This window comes from Camarhynchus parvulus, chromosome 1A (assembly GCF_901933205.1).
Source record: "Camarhynchus parvulus chromosome 1A, STF_HiC, whole genome shotgun sequence".
NCBI classification, from domain to species: domain Eukaryota; kingdom Metazoa; phylum Chordata; class Aves; order Passeriformes; family Thraupidae; genus Camarhynchus; species Camarhynchus parvulus.
In genome coordinates this window covers 32,035,862-32,053,618 of record NC_044586.1, presented here as the reverse complement: position 1 = coordinate 32,053,618, position 17,757 = coordinate 32,035,862, and the positions used below count along the sequence as shown (strand labels likewise).

The 17,757-nt window shown below is 35.1% G+C and overlaps 1 protein-coding gene across 2 annotated transcripts in view; it reads right to left on the bottom strand.

Moving 5' to 3' along the window:
• PPP1R12A (protein phosphatase 1 regulatory subunit 12A) overlaps nucleotides 1–17,757 on the bottom strand; it is a 113,609-nt gene that overhangs the window by 18,928 nt on the left and 76,924 nt on the right. For both annotated transcript variants that reach the window (XM_030960395.1, XM_030960397.1), the window contains exons 9-19: nucleotides 15,767–15,888; nucleotides 13,030–13,245; nucleotides 12,145–12,239; nucleotides 11,029–11,151; nucleotides 9,498–9,662; nucleotides 8,880–9,056; nucleotides 5,182–5,272; nucleotides 3,545–3,742; nucleotides 3,200–3,368; nucleotides 1,064–1,182; nucleotides 342–407 (exon numbers count right to left, since the gene is read on the bottom strand). In XM_030960395.1, coding sequence (XP_030816255.1) covers nucleotides 342–407; nucleotides 1,064–1,182; nucleotides 3,200–3,368; nucleotides 3,545–3,742; nucleotides 5,182–5,272; nucleotides 8,880–9,056; nucleotides 9,498–9,662; nucleotides 11,029–11,151; nucleotides 12,145–12,239; nucleotides 13,030–13,245; nucleotides 15,767–15,888 — 1,541 coding nt within the window. The remainder of the gene's footprint in view (nucleotides 1–341; nucleotides 408–1,063; nucleotides 1,183–3,199; nucleotides 3,369–3,544; nucleotides 3,743–5,181; nucleotides 5,273–8,879; nucleotides 9,057–9,497; nucleotides 9,663–11,028; nucleotides 11,152–12,144; nucleotides 12,240–13,029; nucleotides 13,246–15,766; nucleotides 15,889–17,757) is intronic.

Below are 17,757 nucleotides of genomic sequence, written 5' to 3'. Positions count from 1 at the left end.
TTAATTATAATAACGACAGCACTGGGATTAATTTTCAAAGCTTTTAATTCATGTGTGCAAGTAATTGGCCATAATTTATCTGACAATAACAATGTAGGTGAAATAAAAATTTTGATGGGTAGAAACTGAATGCTTGCTCCAGTAACCCGCCGCATCATGTCCCTGACCTGTGCGTCAAAAATCGAATCTACATTTCCTGGATGCTAATTCTACACAATCAGAATGGAAGTCAAAATGGTCACTTATGGCCACTGTTGATATGCAAATTCAACCATAACAAAAATTTTACAACAAAATGTATCTCTTAAAAGTTAATGAACAAATTCTCTTTCTTAAATTACCTGAGTTTCTTTCTTATTTGTTCCTTCTTCTGAATCAGACTGGTGATCCTGTTCATTTTCATCACTCTGGTGAAAAAGGTAGGAGAGGAAAAATAATTAAAACTGTTGAAAGCTTAGTAAGATTTTAATGCATACTACACTTTGAATATGAAAATGTAAGAGCAGAAGAATACTCCACAGAGAATATACAGGATATATGAAGAAAATTCTCAAACAGGTACATGTTTTCAGTACCAGAAGGAGATGAAACAATTTTGCATTTGACACACGAAAATCTGGCTTTTACATTACATATGGATCCCGTGACAAAGAAAAGGGAAAAGGAAAAGTCTGAAACATCAAATATAATCTTTCTAATCTGACAGCAGTTCTTCAAGTTGCTAAATACATAGTTACTTGCAATGTGCCAAATCAAGAGTCTCATTTTCACAGCTTTGGTATGCATGCAACAGAAAAGATTTGTTCAATAATTTATTTCTTTTCCTTAGATTATGATTAATTCCTATTAAGTTATGGTTACTACAGTGTTCCAGAATTCTGGTTAGCAGTATCAACTGAAAAAACTTAATTTTGATTTTGCTCCTGAAAGCACCAAACCAAAAATGAGGAATATTTAAATTTTTTCTAGAACAGTGAGTTACATATTGAATTACTCTAAACAATTCTCTATTTTAAGACTATACTATACACATTTCATTTTGTTACAGGTGAAGTTTACTTACATCCTGAGTCCAATACGAAACTCCTGTAGATCGTCGTTTTTCTCTTGGTCTCCGTCTTTCCCTTATAGACTTAGGCTGTGACTTATCTTCTTCCTTTTCTTCTTCTTTTTTGCCCCCTTCTGTTAATAACAACTTTCTCATTCACTGAATTATAACACAACCTAATTTTCTAAAATACTTCTTCTCAGTCCTTAAAATGCTCACAGTAAATTCTTTTTACCAGAAATAAATTCACCGAAGAGCTTCTTACCACATACAGGGTTTGCGGTAACATACACTCCCCAGAACACATAGCTCTAAAATAATGTAAACTCTAATTTCACCTCAGTCACCTAAACAAAATGTCTTAATGTAAGAGTAATACATACAACTTGGATTTACAAGTCAGTTTTCAAAACTGTCATATAATAATTGAAACATCTGTATCAGCAGATGTATAAAAGTACAAAAAAGAGAAGGTAATCCTTTGCCATTCTTCCTCAAACAAGCTTTTTTTCATACATCAAGGATGCAGTATTAAAAAAACCCCAGCTTTTACAAATCCTTCTTAGATGCCTCCTTTTCACCACAGTCCCTTCCATTTTTGCTGTAAGGAAGAATAAACTGGGACTGCCTAGATTAGATTATTACTGTATTACAGATATCCTTTTTCTTTAAAACTAACACAATGGCAATTCAAAATAGGTGTAACAACTCAGGATTGTGTTTGCTACCCTATGTGTTTACAAGCAACTTGTGCAAAAAAACCCATTAAAAAACCTGCCCAAACCCAAGTTCTTTGCTTATTATCATCCAGTTTGTTCAGCCTGTTCTTTTATTAAATAAAGAAACCACAGAATTGAATCCAGATAGAAGAATCACTAATCATTAATAACTATCATCACTAGACTTCAGAGGTAAACAAACACTTTAGAGTGAAGCAAAAATTAAATAGGAAGTAAGAGAAATACATTTATGGTGAACATACACCTTTCCAAATTTAATAAACTAGCATTTTCCCTCTGGGATTTCAAATGATAGTGTATTTCTCCTTCAAATGTCATAGCTTGAAAAAAAAATACAACCTCTGGTAGCTAATATTTACCAAATGAAAACATTTTCCATTGAAAAATCTAGCATGAATTTCCTAGAGTAAGCATGCATTACAAAAGAATTGTAAACCAAATTTCAGTTCATTTTAGGACAAAGGGAAAAAAATCAGAAAACATATCCATGAAGCCCAGCCCCAGTAACTTCCTCAGGAAACACCATTCTAGGGAACATGGCAATACTGCTATACAGTTTATGGAGATTTCATCAGTGGATCATTTTATCTGACCCTCTGTAGAACAAAATTATCAATTTCAATCAGTAACCCCACTGAAGTTACTGATCAATTAAAGTCTTGAATTAAAGTATTTCTCTCAAGTCAACAGTGGCAAGTCCAAGAATAGGAGGTCACACTGTATGTTAACAGGCTTCTCACTTGACAGGCAGAGAATCAGGCACAACACCTCTCAAAATTATAGCAGGGGACTCACATTTGAAATGAAGGCAAAATCTCTGTAACATCAGAGAACCTTTTGTGATCTCTGTATCATGTATCTAATCCTCAGTTTAAGATTACACAAACCAGTGAAAGCATGCAGAAGTATGGTTACATCTGAATGGCAAGGGGAAACATCCCCTTTCCTTTTCCAGCTGCTCGTACAACCCTGAGAGGTCCTTAAAGAAATAAAGCATCATTCCAGTCCTTTAACGTAGAAGGACTGAAACAAACCCCTAGTTATTTAGCAATTATTTAATAAAGTAAAATTCCTTCTTAATACCTGCAAGTATTCAGACCCTGAAATATAGTATTTTATTGTAGTTGCTGTGTTGAAGTAGAAATTACAGCATTATGTAGTATTTATGCGAGTATATTTGAAATTTCTGTGACCCAACAATGGAAAAAAAATCACATGGCTGCAAAACACCACCAAATACAGAAAATCTTTTTTCCTCTCTGAAAGTTTTGAAATTTCTTACAGAAGCTTTGAGCAAGGCACATTCCCAGTGGTCTTACGTATCTCACCGCATTTTGACATACCTATAGGAATGTAAACTGCCCTTTGTCAACAAAACAGCAAAAAACTCCTTCATAAACAGTACTCCTACCTCTCTCACTTTCCTTTGTTCCACTCCGAGAATAGGCAGAAGTTATACCTATAAGGCTGTTTGGTCTGTTTAGCTGACTTGAACTTGATAGAGAGCTAGTGGACGTGGTGAGTAAAGAGGTGGATGATGAGGAGGTTGAAGTTGAACTTGGTCTATAACGATGATACGGCTATTCAATAGAAAAATGTCAGAATTAATTTACCAAGATTAATGAATACAAACCATGGGATATGAAAACATTTAACTATATAAATTATTCTTACAGTACTATCAAAATTAAAATAATATTGTTGGAGTAAAGATTCATATAATTTCTCTACCTAAAGAGACTTATCATGAAAATACCTCTTCAGCAGTTCGGGAGTATCTTTGTCTATAGTCATCATCTTTAGTTTCAGATTCTTTCTTTTCTTCTTGTTTTTCTTTGTCTTGCTTTTCTTTCTCCTCCTTTTCTTTTTCTTCATTTTCCTGTTCTCTGGTTCGTGTGGGACGACTTCTTCCTATAGTTTTTTCAGCTTCTTGAAGATCTGTCAATGTTACGCCCTGTGAAAACAACAGTCAGCAAACATCATTTAAATATAACATTAACATTAATGTAGATGATCACATTACATAAATATTTTAACGAAAACATTCAACTTAAGAAAATTAAATCTATCTATTAAGAAATAAATTTTACCTATATATTCTACCTATAAGGTTTCCTCTTGAATCTTGAAACCAAACATCCCTCTGATATGTGGCAAGTATTTGCTGTAATGCAATCTACCATAGACTCTCCAGCAAACCAATTTTTAGCTGAACTAGTAGATAGATTGCATAGAAGATCCTATAGAAATAATTTAAGAATCCAATTGATGCTTTTAATATGATCGAGAGCATATTAAACATTTCTGAAAGAACCCTAAAATTATAATGCTCATATTTTCAGAAAGGTTGATACTCTACAAATTAATTCCTTGCAACTGGATTTTTAGGTCAGCAACACTAAAAAGTCTCTTGTTATTTTTAGGCTATAAACTAGTTTTGAAATAAGCTCAGAAAGCAAACAATTTTATGAAGATAGCTTTTTTCTACTATACTTTTCAGCTGATGTATCTTAGTGAGACATTGCTCAAAACACTTTGTAATCTACTCTTCAAAGCCAACTTTGCATCTTATGAGTTACTGAATTGCTTTAAGTGTTGATCAAGTTTATTCCAGTAATTCCTGGTAGCTTCTTCACTGCACGGATTCAGCAATAGCTAGCCTGTAGTCTGACCACCATTCAGGGCTCTGAATTAGTACTACGAAGTACAAAAAAGTCCTATACAATGAAGTTGTATCAAGCAGTACAGATCTCTCATTTGGAAAGCTAACCAGAAGTATATGAGGGGTTTAAAACTGCAAATATTTGAAAGCAACATCAGTAAGCAATGTAGCTACGGACTCAGCCTAAAAACAGGAAAGGAAAATGGCTACAGTATTTCTTTGTGCTGTTTTATTCAGGGACTATTTGCTCATAATTCTCAGTTTGCCAGCAGACAGTGGTTGACAGTTGCTCCACTGCCCGAAGAGCATTCAAGTACTATTAGAGATCCTCTATTCTGCTCCTGCCACATTGGTCCCTGTGACAGGATTGTGCTAGTTGCTGATAGATATGAATAAAAACTGGGAAGAACTTTCAAATATATTGGTATGTAAACTAAGAGAGAGAAATGCTGCAAGGAGATATGCAGTTAGATAGTAGACTATTAGCACATAATAGTTTTAGTTTGTTTAGTTTTAGTATGTTTCCTTCTCCAGAGAAATTAGATTAAAAGTATTTTTTATGTCATGAATCTTATTAGCTATCCATGTAGATCAGCTCAATCATATTATCTACAATAGCTCCTGCACAGGAAAAAAAAGGTTAGAAATGGATGCAAATGCAGTATGCTATGCCTGTTTCTCAAGAATAATGTTATGGGTAGAAACATGCAGAAGCTTTAGTAATACTATACCTGTGTAGATCTTCTAGACTGTCTTGCTTGCCTGGATCTAGCTTTTCTTTGGGACTCGGACTCTTCATCCCGTACTGGAGTGAGGTATGATCTAAAGAGTTAATTACAAACAAAATTGGCACATGATAATTTCTACATGGTAATAAAACCCTGTCCCCAACACTGCAGATTGAAAACCGAGGCAGTCAGAAGAAAATATTTAACTATATAGGATAGATTACATTTTAGACATTTCATTCACATCATACCAATCTACTTATTCTTCAAGACGGCAGCTTTAGAACTCAATTAAAATACACAGTTTTCCTATTTAATTTAGATTTCTTTTTACCATTTTCTATAAATTTAACTTCAGCTATTTTGGTATATCACTGGTCTACTAACACAGGGGTAGAAGACCTCAGAGATTCAGCCAGTTAGATGTTTATATATCAAATATGTGTGTGCATTACCTTTTCAGAAAAAGCCAAATGTACTGCTAATGCAGAAAATCTAATTATATCATCCATTTCACTAGAAATTAAGAATCCCTGAGGAGGTGGTTACCATATTTTCACATTCAACATCCACGCTTTGAGTAATCCAAATCCCTTTGAAAAAAATGAGCTTAAAAATAAATCTTCATGAAACTCACAGAAGTCCTGCAGAATAAGCAGGTAAGTGTACTCACAGATAAAAGGCTACTAGAGTAAACATACAAGGTCTGGATTCTTTTTAAGAAATTCTCTAATCCAGATAACAGGTAAAAAACCAAAAGGACATAGATACATGCACAAATGCATATATTTGTATGCATGTAAATCCATAATTAAAGAACTTAGAAGATTTTAATGCATTTGTTGATTTTCTATGGGAGAATACCCTGGGAAGCTGCTATAATTTCACACAGTTTTTAAATCCCTAAATTGGCTAAAAACTGGAAAAAAGTGAAAAGAAAATTTTAAAAAGCGAAATCAAAAGGTTGCTAAAAGGCTGCTTAAAACCTTTCTGAGGCTTCTTTAGATCAGATTCTATCATATTCTTTGACTGTCTCTCTTTATATATCATTAGTTAAGAATAGTTAAGCGTCACTGGATAAAGTTTCAATAATTTGCTAGTAATTATGCCATCGGTTATTAACACCTAAATAATTTATGTATGGAAAGAGCAGTTTGCTCACCTAATAATATATTTAGTAGCCTCAGCACATGCTAAAGAGTTCTGAAACAATCGTAAGATTTAAAAAACTTCATTTACACAGACCTATGATTACAACCTATGCTCTACCCCATTAAAATACTCACAACTTACTGCTATACTTAAAAATATTGAAACAAATCCCATCTTATGGTGCATCTTAAAAAATCTACACTATGTAAACCTGATTTCCTTATCCAGGTTTCTTGCAAGCAGCATTTTTGATTGACTTTCCATTTCCCAAAAACTCTAGGCCATTGTGCTGCTTTAGTTAACCTGACCTGAACCACCACCTACCTAGGAGGGCTTGACTGCAGAGCAGATGTCATCTTTAGGGCTTAAAATTGCTACAAAACTGTTTCCCATAACTTCCTTTTTAGTAACTGCTGCACCTACACCTACGTTCCAATAAATCTGAAATACTTTAAACTGCACTGAGAAAAAATTAAAAGTCTCAACTTTTCAGGTGCACCTTGCAGCTACAGTCAAGAGCAGAAAGTGCTCTTCCCTAGCATCTCTTGCATGTGCCACACACAGCTACCTATGCTGTATTATTCACGATACAAAGACTTAGAGACTCAAGTTTGTAATTTCCTTCCCTGTTTCTCTAAACCAATCCTAAAAATTAAATGAAGACTATAGCTTCTTCAGCTGTTCCAAAAGAATGCACCATTATCTATGTGCTTAATCAATAAAGTACTTTATAGCTTCACTTTCAACTATCTTTGAAATAGTCTTGCAAACATACTTTCTAAATATACAATTTCAGTCGATAAACACAGATTAACTGATTTCATTACTTACAAGAATATATAGCATGTAATATTTCATATACATTTATTTCTTCATGTGCATAGAAACATATGTAGATACACACACAAATATATCTATCTATCTGCATATATACAGATAGATATGCTTGTGCTCATATTTAGAGCACAACATTCTCAAATGCATGCAGCAATTATTCCAATTTTGATTTCTAAGATTCATGGATATACTAATATGCCATCAAGAATGCATCTGCAACAGTACATTACACAATCAGCCCAGTCAGAGAAAACCACAGCGTTTCAGGCCAGCTGCAGGTATCTAAAACATATGTACTATATGCACATTAGTATACACACACTGGTGAGAGCAAACGAGACAGCAAAAACCTAATTCTAATTTTCCTTGCCTTTCTAGCTATATAAGATAGATAAAGCTATCTATCTAGATATAAGACTGAAAGAGCATTTGAATTTTAGAATTTGAACTACTCTGAATTACTTTCAAGAAAACGCACATTTTGTTGGTTATGCTTTTAATTTGTTGGGTTTGGTTCAAATTTCACTATGGAAAATGCAGGTTCTGACTACTGTAGCTATTGAAATGGATTGTTAGCACATGTGGACCCTTCCTGAATCATGGTGGGGAATAATAAAAACATAATCCACTTATCACAGAAGTTTTTTCATCTCAGTTTTAGGTAGGAAGGCAGACTACAGAACACAGAGTACCCTAATTGGGCCTCTATTAGGAATCTTTAAATGCTGCTGCCTTAAGTGAACCAAAAGAATAAAATTTCTCCTATAATAAGGAACAATTTCATTACCTCCGTGAACATAGAGATACATGTATCTGGCACCGATACAGAAAGTACATTTTGAACCTACTACACGAGCAACACACAAATCTGAACTTGCAGCAGGAGAGTTAAAGGATAAACATTTATAAGTACCCAGAAAAAGAAGAACAAAGGAAAGCTAACATGAATTAACAGTCTTTTGAAATCTTGGTTTTGCTTCCATAAATAGAAAGAAATAACTCTCTATGGAAACAAGTATGCACCAATCTTAAGTCATCCTTCATATAACTGTAAACAGAAAAACCCACCATTATTCTTAAAATAAGATTTACATCAGCTTCTTACTCATTCTTCATACTGAGTATCTCTTAAAGCATTGCATTTAAAATTGTATGACTATGTTTCAAGTAGGAGAGACCCTAAATCATGCAATGAAATAAACAGAATGTGTTGGGTTCAATACTCTCTTCTCAATAATGTCAGGCATATAAAATGATTGAAAAAACACTACGCTGTGACTTATTAGCATACTGCCAATGGCACACTACCTCAGTCTGTAGCAATGTAGTTGTAGTAATTAATTAATTGATTGATTGATAATTTAATTATTTTTAATTTAGTGTTTTTACAGAGTTGTATTACTGGTACTTCTAAGAGGACTCATTTAATCTGTAAAGATAAACATAAATCTGAAAATACCATATACCATATGAGTAACCAAGGCCAGTCAAAAACATACAATATCACAGTTTAAATTTCATTAATGGTCTCTATTAGTGCTAAGCTCTTAGATAAACTGAAGTACCAGTTGTTTCAATGCACAGCAAGAAAACAACATTGCTTTATACACCGTACTGTTCAAACCTGTGGTAACCAACACATTCCTTTAAATAGTAAATAAAAAGTATAACTTTTGGGTAAGAGCAACATTACTCTTAGGACCTTTACACACCTCCGTCTCTCCCTGACCTCTGATGTTGAGGACACAGTGCCAGAAGTAGCTGTAGTCATGGCTGTAGTAGTGGCTGCAGCATTTACAACTGATGGTGCAACAGGAACGGTCACTGCTGTAGGAACACTGTCCTTTTCTTTCTCAGTACTATCCTCAGCCCACAAACGATTTGAGGTACTACAGCATAACAAGCAGCAACACAAAAAAAGAGAAAAGGAAACAGCTAAACAATGAAAGCACTTTACTAAACAACTAATAACATGTAAATTGAGGGATGGATTTTTTTTTTAAGAAGCGAAGTGAGAAACGTCTCTACTATGAAAGCTCAGCTTGAGCTATTAAATGGAATAAATTAAGAATTACCAGTTCACAATAATTGAACTTTTATTCTCCAGACCCTTCTAACATTTGATTTATTCTTTTATACCGACATGGCTTTCATGTTACAGTAGAAAGCCATTCACAATTTTTGAGCCAAATTGAATAAAATCAAAACAAATTTAACAGTAAAGTGAAAAAATCCAGAGCCCCAGGATCCACTAAACAAGAACGCATGCACATACATAAGCACACAGTAGACCTGACAAAAAAAGGAACAAAATGTCCTGGTGCCATTACCTGCTTTGTACACCTGCTGAAGTAGAACCCGTTGTACTCTTCGTAGTAGTAGTGTTTGTGCTGGCAGGCAGCATTTTCTGAGGACCAGCAGAAGAGGTAACTGTTGATGCAGTACTTGGAACATTAGAACTTATCAAATCATCTTGTTTTTTACCAAAGGAGCCACTGAAGGAGAGACATGCAAAATGATGGCATTTATTACTTATATTTACTCATTAAAATATCACCAAGCTGTGAATGATCTATTAAACTTCTGCCCATATTCTGTGCCTCAGTTGAGTCTTGGAAACTTCTGGTGCAAAAGAAGCTTTTTTTTCCATTGTTTCCTTGGCTAGGACTTTTAATTTATGATTTTGGAGGGCAGCAGAAGTGTCCCTTAGTCCCGACCATTTCTACACCAAAGAGGATAAAGAATGGAATCTCACTCGTTTATGTAAGAATGTCTTGATCAGATCTACTAAAGCATTCATATAGGGCCCCCAATGTCCCATTTTTAAACGGCTGTTTCACCCACACTGAATACCTCAGAACCTTACTGTACAGCTTGTCAGGAAAGAAAATGTCATCAATATCACTCCTCTTATAATTTGAAAGCAATTAAATATACTGCCCCGTTTTTAAAATAATCTTTAATCACTCCCAGGAAGAATAACCTCCCACTCAGGTTTTTCCCTTGCTCTTCAAGCTATAAAGCAGACCCAGTGATTTACAAGAAATAAATATGCATTATGCCGTATGAGACAGCCTGGTTACTGGTAACATCAATGTCAAGACTCAAAAAAATGCTAAGTATGTATCATGTACATCAGTAGCATGTATCAATATGCAGCTTAGTTATATGACTCTTTTCCTTGATCTATTCATTTTAGCTATTTATTGCCCCAGTAATTACAATGAAGAATTTGACTTACATAGCCACATTGAAACTACACAATGCAGCAAAGTTAATAATGTATTGTATGTGCAGCATATGATTCCTCCTAGGAAAATTCTGCAAGTTAGGAACCAGCACACCTGAGAATATTCTCGTATTTTCATAATTTACTTTGCATTCAAGTGAATTTTATGTATTCTACGATGCTGATACTCAACATAGGTATGGCTATAATTTACAATTAAGGACGGCGGTCCAATACCTCCAAGACTGTTCACGCAATAACCAGAATTCAACAGAGACAGTGTTTTCCCCCTTTTCACATACCAAGCAGAATTATACCTATTGCAACATATCAAGAAATTGTCTTTGACTACTGAACTAATCTGGAAAGAGTCAAATGAACCCCAAATGGAAATAAACCACAGGAAAAAAAAAGCATCTAACTTTAATTACATAGACTAAAATCAGCACAACCACTCTATCAGCATACAACTGCACGTTTAAAACCAGCATAACCACTGCAATACACACTTTGCAATTATTATGAACATGGTAATATGTCACCACTCAGTTTTAAACTGTCCTTACAAAATGACTCAGTGCTTGTTAACTTTTAAGCCTATTTTGATTAAAAAAAAAGAGAAAATCCCACACCTTCTTTGATAACTTGTGTTTAATGATGCAGGACCTTCATTCAAACTGTTTTTCTTGACATCTTCCTCCCATTTTCTCCTGGTGTAGGAACTGCCACCACGTATTGAACTAGCAGATGAATCCCTGTAAAAGAGATTTTAGTTTAGCAAACTTACATTAAAGAAGGCTGTTCTTGATGTGAGTTGAACAGGAGCTTTGAATTAAAATCCTGGATAACTCACTTAAAATAAACATAACTGAATAAGGAATAAAATTGCTTTTATGGACAATCGTTTTTAAGCCTCTGTGAAAAGATACTACATTCATAGTAACACAATTAGAAACAGAAGAAGAAAGCAGCATCAAAAGAAAACTGCTAAAGAGGATTTAACCAACATTAAATCAATTGTTGCTTTTTATCTGTGGTCATTGCTAGCTTTGTTTTTCTCAAAAAAGGAACAGGATGTTTTTCTGTTTGCTCCTGAGATTATCCAGTCCAATAAGGGAAATCTACTTGGCTTTTTTAATAGTTGATTTGATGGCATTTTTCATTCTTTGATGTTATAAGAAGTTTAAAAGCTGGCAAGCCTTAAGAACTCATGATACCTTAAGACCAGCCTAAGTAGGCTTGCAGTAGCCATTCCTGAGGGGTCTGACATGTATCACTAGCTGACATGACTTCAGTCATAAGGAATTTCCAGACTGTTGTTGCAGTTTATAGCAGCAAGGAATGACCTTGCAAAAAGCTACTTAGAAAACCTATCCCAAAAACTGATACACAAAAACCGAATTTCTAATAAAAATACCAGCTCAAGATTTGAAGTTCAGACAATAGGAAGAATAAAACATGTCTTTCGCAAAATTATATGTAAGGCAATCAGGTGTAAGAGGCAAAATAAAACAAAACTTTGAAAACATGTATTCTATGTTCAGATACCCTTGGCCATCACAATGTACCTCTTTTTGCATGAAAATATATGAAAGCACTTTTGCAGTTGCAAACAGTTGGTATTCTGCATAATCTATACAGTCAGACAATGCTATACATTAGCAAAGTTTCAAAACATCAAAGTTTGTCAGTCACTCTAAAATCTTATTTAAATTTCATATTAAAAAGATATATAACTTCATAGTCACCTGTTTTCTTTTTCATCAATGTCAGAGGTACTGGCCAGCCGTCTTGGTATTGTAGGTGCAACATATGCAAGTCGAGTTCCTTTTCCATCTTTCTCCTGAAAGACATTATTTTTTTTTTTTTGTTAATTGTTACTATTATTGATTATCTTGTCTGGAAAAGCATCATTATGCCAACTCTGACCATGTTTATTGTAACCCGATTATACAAATGAGTTTAAAGCTTTAGTTAAATATCATAAAAGACTACAATGGGAAAATGAAACTGCTAATGTTTCCATTCTAGTGATGCTAATTACTTATTTTTTCTGCTTTGCTGCAGTACACTTCCAACAGTGATTCCTGAAAGCAACTGGTTCAGTATTTTTATATAGCACAGTACATTACTATTCTTAATCTTTAAATCATATAAACATTTGTATTTTAAATAGAAGCACAAGTTTTATTTTGTTCAGCTACCGGAACAACACTTGGTTTACTATATCCATGTTTAGTTACAGAACCAATTTTTGAAAATAAAAAATCACTACAAAATGAAAATTAATACAAAAGAGACTTCTTTCATTTGTAAGATTCTTCTAGCATAATTCTCCAAGTGATACAAATGCTATCAAATCTCCCATGTCCCTGAATTGTAAAAATGACTACTAGTTTTGCAAGTCCTAAAAAGGAATAAAATGCCAGACCTATGTACCAGGTCACCAGACACTGAAGAAGCATATTACACTTTGAGAAATACTATAAAGAAGCTCTGTAATTTAATTTTTTGGAATTTTAGTAAAGAACAGTTGTGTACTACAATCTTACTTCTGTAATACATCATTAGCACCTATACTAAGAAAGGTATATGAATTCCTCAAAATGTTGTTTTATCCTGAAAATTATTACCTTTTCTTTGTTGTCCAGCGAAGAGGAAAGTCTAGGACTTGATGCAGAACGCATAACACCTGCAGAGTCCTTTTCTTTCTGAGCTTCTTTGGAAGCAGTAATCTCTGCAAGTGCACCATAACTACCAGTTTTTCTAAGACCCAACCTCCATGAAGCAGGAGATTCATCTTTCCTCTCTTCATCTTTGGGAGAAACCTTGGTTGTAGATGTTGGAAACTATAAAACACATGAAAATGAATTTACATTATTAATTTACATTATCTGTGGTAATTCACGCTCCTTGCAAAGATTCGAGAACACAAATGTTTTTAATAATCGTAAGTGCTGAACTTGTAGGGAAGTTGTAGTGAGAAGCAACCTATGCACTTTTCTCTTGAATTAGTCAATGAGATCAGAAACGTAAGACCGGTCAAGGAATACCACTCTTATAAAAGTTAGCTTACAAAAACCCACACTTTGTAATACACGCTGTGAACTTGAGATAAAAACTTAGAAACATGCAAATCTGGTATTAACATTTTGATTAAATATGTTATTTTGCAACCTGTACATAAACCTGTGCACACAAGAACCTCACCACAGATTTTTCACCCTTATTGGGCACAAGAACAATGCCAGTTTTGCGCAAGCCCTGCCTCCATGATGCAGGATCTACTGACTCCACGACAGGCATGATAGGAGAAATGAAATCATACTAAAGCCAATTAAGACAAGACAAAGATGAAGATTGAAAGGAAGGAAAAGAGAAACCAAAGGTTGTTTTAACACCATATAGTTTGTTCCTAGGTTTATAGTAAGTAACTCTTCATTACAACACAAAGATACCAAAAAAGCAGTATGAGACTTAAAACCACAGTAACAGATTACAACTAAATGTAACACAGCATGTTTACCTCATTCAGAGACAGAATTACAGCTTGCATAGAAAAGAACAACAAAGCCTGTGACCTTACAAGGTCTGTGGCCTAAATCTTCACACCGTTGAGAATACTGGAAGATTCACACTAACATACCCCTCATCATCTTACCATGTATCATTCATATCCCTGAATCACATTCCACATGCCAATAGCTAGCGTGGCTATCCTCCCAGACTTGCCTTACCTTCAGTACCTGCAGTCACAGAGCAGCACTACTGAAAGCAATGCAGACTGAAGGAAACCTGACTTTAGCTTAGTATACCGCATCTGCACCCCTTGGTTTGGCCATCTGTGATGTAAAAGCAGAAGTGCAGCTACAGCAGATCAGATGGTGCAGACCCAAAAAGGCAGGTGCAAGATCACACACAGAGTGCTGCTTTACCTTCATTGGCAAAAACGGTTTAAAGCATTTTTGTTTTATCGATAGGAGCTGTAACTGCTCCTTTAGGTCACATGTACCTGCTATGTTACAAGATAATAATTTTGATATAAAGTGCATTTATTTTATAGCTACAGAAGGCCCTGAGCTTTCCTAGCAATAGGAAGATAACTAGTTTATTTTAGCCTTTTAGCACCTTTTACCTAGAAGACCAAAATATAAACCATTAATTTCTGCATAACAGAATCAGAAGTGTATTGATGATTTATAAAAGCTTATAACTTAGCTTAAAATCAAGCTTATTTCCTCTCTTGTGAAAATACTCCCCCATATGATTAAATCACATACCTGCACCTGTTACATTAAAGTATACTCTGTAAGATGAATCACTATTAGATTCTATTGTGAATATGGAAGTATAATCCCAGTAAGCTATACAGGAGCAAAATACAATTCAGAGTAGTATGTCCTAGTAGTGTATCTTTTCTTTCTACTGTGGCTGAAGTATATCATGGTTACCACTTCTCCTGAACATGCATTTCAGATGCATTAGTACAGGGCTACACTTTGATGATGATGTGTACAGGAAAGTTGTAAGGAATGACAAACGAAGATTTACTGGCTTACTATCCAGCTTGTTCCAATACTCTAAAAGTTGGACTTCTGACTATGCATTCTCATCTACTGTAATTTTTTCCCAAAGATACCTATCTTTCCCTTACCAAGTAAAACTCAAGTTCATCCAAATTAACTTTTCCTGTAAAGTTACAAGCTGTAAAAGCTTCCAGCAAGCAATATGGCATTGCTAGGTGCGGCTTTGAGCTATGCATTGAATAAATCATGTGTCCCTATTATCTAGCTCTTCCATGAGATCCTAACCATACTAAAACAGGGATGAGACCCACACAATTTTTTACTTCTTATTTCAGGTGTAATTTTCAACTTCTCTGCCAAAGTACTAGCTGAATACTTCAAGGGACTCCCAAAAGTCACATAGTCATGCCTGCCTCCCTTGAATTAAGTGCATCAGAAATACAGGTACTGAGAAACACAAGAACTGTAGGTTCCAGAAATTCTGGAGGAGTTTGACATAGCAAAGACTTTCAAAAGATGAAGTTTAGTTTCAGAAAATACAAAAACTCTACTCACTATGCAACAGCATTTTCTTTTTCAGAATGATTTTACATTCAGCTATTTAATAGTTCTGTGTTTTAGGTCCCTGTGCAGAATTAAAGTCATTCAAAATTTAAAAAAAATTAACAGCATCTGGGGAAGAACACAAAGTATTTTAAGAATCTGTGCATACTTTTCTCAATTCACCGGTTAACCAAATCTACTATTTACAATAGAATCAAAAAAGATATACTTACACAGAAAAAAGAAAGAGAAAATCATAAGATAATGATATAATAGAAAATAAAAAAGTATTTTCTTTTACCTTCTTAACAGGTGATGTAGGTGCCCCTTGGCCACCAGCTACTGAGGACGCCGTCACAGCCACTGATGCTGATTGTGTACTTGTGGTATTTGCATTATTAGCTGCCAAGGTTTTGGTCTTATCTGCAAAATATTTACAAGATTTAATCTTAATTCTTCATTCACAATTTCATCACCTTTACAACACCTAACTGAATTTTCATCCAAGAAATTTGACAGTTAACTTTATGACCAGCATTTTATTATTTGCTCCTCAGTGTTTTCTCCCTCACTCCTAATTTACATCTTAGCTAGGTCCACCTTGTTTTCCTAAACAGTTGTGCATGCAACAATTTTTTTGTATTCATCAGGTGTTACCACTCAGAGATGCAGAGACAGAGGTACGGAATCATTCAGGTTCAAAGTGACTCAGGAGATGACCTAATTCACCCTTCTGCTCAAAGGAGGGTCAATACTGCCGATGAATCAGGTTGCTAAAGGCTTTGATGAGTCACATCTTGGAAACCTCTGGAGACAGAGATTTCAGTCTCCCCACACAGCCTGTATTTAAGCAGCTGGCTAATGACCATAAAAATGGAAACAGCAGGAGATATGTTAGCATCTCATCTGATCTCATTAATGCATATGAGTAACTCAAAAGCAGGTGTCGAGGATGGTGCCAGACTCTTCTTGGTGCTGTCGAGTGACAGGACAAGGAGCAATAGCCATAAACTAAAATACAAGGAGTTCCACCTCAACATGAGCAAGAACATTGAGGGTGGCAGACTACTGGAAGAGGCTGCCCAGGGAGGTTGTGGAACCTCCCTCTCTGGAGACATTCAAAACCCAACTGAATGCTTTTGTGTGTAACCTGCTCTAGGCCACCCTGCCTTGGCAGGGAAAGTTGGACTTGATGATTTCCAGAGCTCCCTTCCTACCCTGACTATCCTGTGATTCTGTAACAGTTAATTAACTACAGAAGGCAGGTGCCAATTTAAAATGAAACCTTTATTCTCTGATAATTATGCATGTTTGAGTTCAAAGAAATAATTAACAGTACAGAGAAGCACATCAGGAATTCTGGTCACCAGAATGACCTGAGACAGGGACTACTTGCCTTCCAGAGCACCAATTTTCCATTTGCTTCATTCTGTCTTTGTCCCTTGTTTTTCTTACCTACATTTCACTGTCTACCTACCTAGTCTCTTCTGCTTTCTCCAAATTCCTTCCTCTGCCCATGGTTCATGAACCTTAACCCTTCTTACACAAACTCACAGAAAATGTCATGATTGAGATACAACAACTGCTGTCACTGCTTTTGCTTGAGCTTCATAATGTTACACCTCACTTCTGTTTTGTGTATTTGAACTGCACATTCTTCAGGCTTGGATGTTGCCTCCTATTTATTAGTGCAGTATGAAGCAACATGGGGGTTCAATCCCCACTGGTTTTGGCCCTACTAGACACACATCCTTCCATCTATGTGACCCATACAGCCTGGGAGCAATTAATTTAGAAAGTATACAAGGTTTTCAAGCAGTGTTCCTACAACTAACACCTAAATTCAATAAAGTACTGATATACAATTAGAAGTTGTGTAATTCACAGTATTGGTGTTACACACTTGTTTTAGTTATGGACAGAGTTGAACAGATGTTTTGAATGTTAGTTATGCAGTAAACAAATACAAATATAAATAGCTTACATGACCAACGGCCCCATATCAGAAAGTTCTCTTTAAACACAAATGAAAAAAATGGGTGGTAAAATTCTAGGTTATAAAAAGTTGAACAAGGCAATGTGGACTGACAGTATGATTGGAGATGATGCACAGGCAGATCTGATAGAAATTTGTAAGTAATACATCTTTAAAATACACAGAAATGATTCCTTAAATTTTAGCTTTCAGTTTTCCAGGTTCTGTACTGCAGTAGTATATAACTCTGAACTTCATATAAAGTGTTAGCACCTTCTCCTCACAGTTTAGTTCGACAAAACAATCCTTTTCCAGCC